General features: G+C 52.9%; 1 protein-coding gene across 1 annotated transcript; it reads right to left on the reverse strand.

The window, feature by feature from the left end:
* Window positions 1-17: 17 nt before the first annotated feature.
* SLS55_003403 (uncharacterized protein) lies at window positions 18-952 on the reverse strand (the record flags this gene model as incomplete). Its single annotated transcript, XM_066774878.1, has 2 exons — window positions 18-774; window positions 876-952. 2 exons carry the CDS (start codon window positions 950-952, stop codon window positions 18-20), a joined length of 834 nt encoding a protein of 277 aa, XP_066634997.1.
* Between the last annotated feature and the right edge of the window lie 5,048 nt (window positions 953-6,000).

The raw sequence follows: 6,000 nt of genomic DNA on the forward strand, positions 1-6,000 counted from the left end.
TCCCGGGTGCGGCTTCATCATGCACACACCCGAATCTCCCATAGGCGAACCCGAGATCCCATGCCGCAGTGAATGCAGCGAACTATGCGGCTAGGTTGGAAGTTCGACAGGTCAATATGCACCTTTCCGTTGCAGCTGACACACGCGTAGTGCTTGCACTTCGTCGCCTCTTTCAAGAGCCGAGCATACTCGGTAGCCTTGGCTTTGAACGCAACGGCCAGATCTGTGACGAAAACCGGGCAAGTCGATGCCAGCAAGTCGGTTGCGGCACGTTTATTCCCCGCAATATCGGTGTGATTGCACACAAACTCGACGACTATGTCTCGGAGGCCCCGATCGCTTTCTGGAGTGCTGTCGTAGATAACCTCGACGGCCCGAAAGAAATCCTCTTGGCTGCTGCCACGGGAGAGCTGGCCAGTCAGCCACGTCGTAAAGGAGCTCTTAGCCTGCTCCTTCAAGCACTTGACCTGGTAGTAGTCGCCCGCGGCATACACCTTCGCGTGGAAGGCCCCGGCGGTGGTCTCGGCAGGCACGGTGTACTTGTGGTGGTAGAAGTACTCGAGGAGCGCCATCACGGTTGCAGGCTCATCTGCGGTAAGGTCGATGACGCCGGAGGTCGCTTCCTGTTGTGTTGTGAAAGTGAGCCTCGTTTCACGTGGAAGTTGCGTTTGGTGAAGATTTACCTTGAACTGATGCTCAGGGTTGCAGGCATTGGCGAGGACAGTGCTTTGGGTACACACGACGGCTTTGTGAGCTGGGATGTTGCGGCCATCGCTGCAGCGGATGGTGAGGTCGGAATAGAGGCAAGAGTAGAGCAAGCTATACAATGGCGAATCAGCGTGGTGAGAATATGAGACGTTGCGGTGACGCCTCACCTGTTTGCGAAGTTTTTTTCTGGGGTGGATGACGACGAAAGGCCCTGGAGGCGCCAAGTCTGTGGCATTGACGCCATCTTGGTGGTGTGTGTCATGAAAGGGAGGATTGTGGCAGAGAAACGTAAGGGTGAGGTTTTTATGTGCAGTTGCCCGTCTGGATAAGGGGCACATGGCGGATGCGGTAGGAGCCAGCCGTTGGCAGACTTCGTTTGATTTCTGTACTGGGGAGGTTAACGTTGATGTTACCATCGGAGGTCATGCTTGGAAGAAATCTCACGAGGAAAGATTGCCCGATGAGGATAACTTCGCTGTGTTGCTTTGGTCTGCTGTTGTCACTGTTTTGTCAAGAGTGGAGTGAACTCATGCATGCACTCTTGGCATTTATGTTGGCCTACGCATTCCATACGGGAGCTCTTGGAGGAAATTCTCAAGATGTGTCTCCGGAAGGGCATTAGGAGGAGGTGGAGACATGACCTTGAGAGCGGCAGTGATGATGCCGGTGAAGGATGAGGAGACTCGGGCGACGAGGGTTGTGGTAACAACGGCAGATGCAGGATTATACGCATGTGCGACACGGATGAATTGGGGAAATGGGTGAATGTTATCATCTGGGTGTCACTGGGGTCAGTTTTCCGTAAAAGATTACGATGGAACGGTTTATCAACCCGAATACCTGCGCTGATGCTCCTTCCCAAGTGGACCATAGAATATCGCGCGAGTGACTGTGGCCACAGCCTCAAGAGGAAAGCCACTGAATCTACATGTGCTTCGAGGCTCGGGCTCCTCAATCTGACTGAATTAGTGTAGAGTTCTGAATGCGTGCAGAAACTGCCCAATCCGGGAAGATCGCCGACTCCATTGAATAATCAGCCTCCGCATTCACCCTCATGACTTCCGTTGCATGTTGGGCATTCGCGGTCCTGGACATTTTAGTTTTGCCCTCAAATGTCACCAAACCTTACAAACTGACAGAAATGGCTCTATGCTGACACTGCGAGTCCGGGGTGTCACCACCACAGCCTCGTTAGAGCCGCGCAGCCGGTGAACCGCAAGGCTGCCAATCCCAACGCGTATGGTATTGTAACCCGATAATTCCTGCTTACTGCTATTTAGAATACGCTGAAAGAAACAATACGTCGCGCGAGGCCTGGGAAGTTCGTTGGCGGATGAATATTGGCTGCTCTGAGGTGCGACTTGATGACTTTTATGCTCTCCTCCCCACAGCTCCTCAATAGATTTCGGTTCTAGCTGCGTAGCCGGTAAGGTAATTCATTGAGTCGTCTTGCCTTTTCTTGTCGTTGCGGTACGGCAGCATGATGGGAAACGACGATACCCCTGGGAGCATACAAAAGGCATCTCGCCAGCACTCCGTCACAATTCTCAGCTCTTTCTCCTTCCTCCCCCATCCTCTCCTACTTCAGCCAGATCTCGAGCGAATTCCACGAAAGGGTTCGTGGTGATCGACCTTAGGAACGACTAGGAAACCTCATTCAAAGCGTCCGTCACATCATCTTGTTCCTTTCCATCACGTCCTCCAGCGCCGCTCCGGAGCAGAAATCTCCTCGACTCAGCCTAAGCATGGCCCCGACCGGAAGTTCCCGGCCTCTCTCTACCGGAGAAACGATCGGAGTGGTTGGTGTCGCGATTTCGCTCGTCGCGGCCGTCATCACCAGCGCACTGGCGTACGCAACCTGGCGTTCGCATGTACGGGCGCAACGCAGAGGTAATCCCTCCCAAGGTCGATGCTGTCGCAATAGTCGCTAAGGCTGGAAGAGAGGAAGCCCAAAGCTTAGAGTTGCGAAACGCGTCGGAATGGTATTTTTCTTTCGGTCGCCGTGCTTGACCATAGTGGTGGTGGCAAGGTTGATGTGGGACCTTTCTCGCCCCTAGCCGTTTCCAAAGTTTCTTGCAATTTCGGTGTTCGTGATGCGAGCTCTTGGTGTTTCTTCTTCCCGAGGCCCTTCGCTTCATTTTCCACTCCACCGATGTTATTATTCCACCTCTTTCGCATCGTTCACGACTGCGGGCTAGCTCATGTGCCGACCACAACCAAACATCCCGAGTCTTGCAGTAGCACCATGGTTGGCTAGAAACAGTCCCTGCTCTTGATTGATAATAGAAAGCCTTAGAATTATGCACAGAGTGCGTTTGAAGGCTTTGCAATGTATGCGCAATCAATCGCTTGATTTGCGTGGTGGTGGTGCTGTAAGTGGATCACGTATCGCCCGGAGTCCATGGAGTAGGGAGCCAAATATCCACAGAGTGCGTTTAAAGCTTTGCAATGTATGCGCAATCAATCGCTTGATTCACGTCGTGGTGGTGGAGGACGTGATGCCTTATTCTCGCCAAATCTTGATGTTGGACTGTGCGTCGTCTTGGCAGCAGCGAGTAGTAGCCAAATTTTTAGTAAGATAAATACCCCCTAGAATTTCTTAATAGCTGGTCAAAGCGCGCCATGGTCGGCCAACAACACGTATTTTAGCAATCAGGGGGCATGGTAGCTGATGGCATGGTATTGGCCGACTAATTACATGTTGTTGGCCGACCGAATCGCCCCGGTCGTTCATAGGGTGGAACAGGTGCCTCCTACTTAGCGAAGGGCACCAAAGAGGGTAGATAGCGAGCATCATCCATCTTCTTCCTCTTATTCATAGCACCCGCCTTTCACCGGCATCTTGGCGTAGGGGAGCCACACAAGGCATAACGCAGACCTTTACCCAATCAAATCCTATGCGCGCCGGTGACTGGGCCCGGGTTTTGGACACGCAATAAGCCCCGCTGGAAAACGGCCCCCTTAAGGCACCAAGCCGAACCTCCCGCAATCAGCACTTAGGTACGTACCAAGCCATATTCCGAGCACGCAGGATATTATCACTGATACTTAGAACCAGAGTCGTTATAGACTTTCCAATGCGGTTCGCTGAAGCCATGCATTGCAGGCTTTGAGTATTTAAGATATTACGAAAATGTTCCCCTGCCCTTACCCGCTACAGTAATATTGGATTATATCGTGTGCCCTTGACTTTGGTTGTAAACGGTGCCGTGGAAGGCACACGTTCGACGTCGTGACTGATCCTTCGACTGAAATGCTGCGTTCCCGCATCGCAGCTACTACATCCCGAGACACGAGGCCCGAGACTCTACGTGGCATTGTGATATGGTCGGTGCTCGAGGGAAAAGTGCGCCTGTGAACTTTTTTACGTCTTACCCTTCGATTGAGCAGCAGCCACTGAGATGAGCTGTGATATCGTCAGAGCTCTGCATACCGGCATCCAACTCTTGGCCGACCCGCCGAAACAACCTCCACTGAGGTCGCAAAAGAGTGGCCTTTGTGAAGCTGCTCGCCAGATCTGCAGCACCTACTTGCATAGGTGGTTGAAGTAAAGGCCGCATTTGATTGGTGTCATCTCAAAATCTACACCTGCATCCGGGAGTAGTAGTGATTGAAAGGAGAGGACCAGAAAAGTGAGCTGAACCCGATGCATCGATCTTGCACGCTTGTTCCCCGTTCACCTCTGGACCATCACCAGGTAGGTGGTACAGCAGCTGACATGACGCCCTGTATTCCAAGTTCGTGGCGTCATGGACGCGTGCTGGACGCGGGTTGAAATCCGGTGAACACCTTACCAGCGGGAAGGGTGGCGAATATGGTCATTCACTCATCGACAAAGACGGCCGGTGCCGTGCGTATCGTCGCGGGCAGGATGTTGCAGCATTTCCATCTGCTTCAGACCGCTCATGACGGAGCTGCGTATTTTTGTGATACGATGCCTGCTCCCCTGCTCAAAATGCAGGGATCTGCCTATCATGTCTGATCGCCGAGAATCGAGCGCGAGGCGGCAATTCCGATGGCAAAGTGCTGCAAAGCTCCTGTGCAACAAGGGGAAAGACCTGCTTTGGGTGACAAGATTGTAAGTAATATTAGTAGAGAAAAGTGAAATGCTTGTCAGACATCTCGCAGTCGAGGAGCTGGCATCACGGATGGCGCTACACTCTTCATAATGTATAGTGAAAGCAGACATCCGAACGCAGAGGTGAGCCCCAAGGCTTGTACAAATACGTTCAGCTATGGATTCCGAATCCTCATGTAAGCAGGGGAACTTCTGCAAGACAGATGTGAGTGGCTCAACTCTTTTGCAACGCACGTTGTAGCACGCAATTTTTTTTTTCTTTTTTTGGGTGTGACGTGAGTACGGTCAGAGGTACAGCCTAGAGGACCTCGTGCGCCATACGGAAGAAAGATAAGGGGGAAATCTCTTGCGTCATGGTTGACTTTCCATCTGCAATTGAGGCAGATGCATAGGTTGAGGATGGAATAGCACCTTACGGAAAATAGTGATCACATGTCACATGGTGAACCATAGTGCTGGGAAGTCTTTCCTGTGAGGCGGGAAGCTTCTGCTCACCCGGGTCGGAGTTCGAGGTGGCGACGTTTGACGAACGATACCGGTGGCTCTCCACGTGGTGATCATCAGTCCCTGCTGCTGACGCAAGCTGTGGCTGATGCTGATCGGCCCAGGAAAACAGTCCGTCGGCTACGTCGGTGGGGAGAAGGGCCACCTCCGGAGACATATTCCTCGAACCGAAGGTTTTCTGGGTGGCGGCTGCAACTCATGACGCATAGCTCCTTGAGAAAGATTACTTGGTATGACCGTCTTCTCAACACCGCTGATGGTCTCGTACGATCCGCTGATCTTTCTGTCTGCCTAGTTGCCTCCTTTCCGATATCACCGTGCCTGCAAGAGGCGAATTCGGGCCGTGTGCAAAAAGGTGACTCGGCAATCCGCGAGAATCCTGGGGCAAGCTGCCTGCCAATCACCGGCGATGCTGTCTAGTCTGGTGCAGGATGTGCTCGCACGGATCAGCATTCAACTGTTTGAAACCCCGCACGGCGGTACCTTCTCTCGTGAGGCATCACCGCCGAGCTTGCGGGTGCAGGTAACGGAGCACGGGATGCTCTCCCGAATGCAACCATGAGAGGCGCTTGCCAGCCATTTGGCGCCAGGTGTGATAGGTCAAGCACAGAAAAGTGGATGCCTTGAGCACACTGCGTTAGAGGTTGGTCATGGCTCTCCCGCATGTCTGTAGCTCCTGGACCAATGGCGAGCTCGGGGCTGACCTCTCA

Source organism: Diplodia seriata (assembly GCF_021436955.1).
Source record: "Diplodia seriata strain FDS-637 chromosome Unknown scaffold_3, whole genome shotgun sequence".
NCBI lineage: Eukaryota > Fungi > Ascomycota > Dothideomycetes > Botryosphaeriales > Botryosphaeriaceae > Diplodia > Diplodia seriata.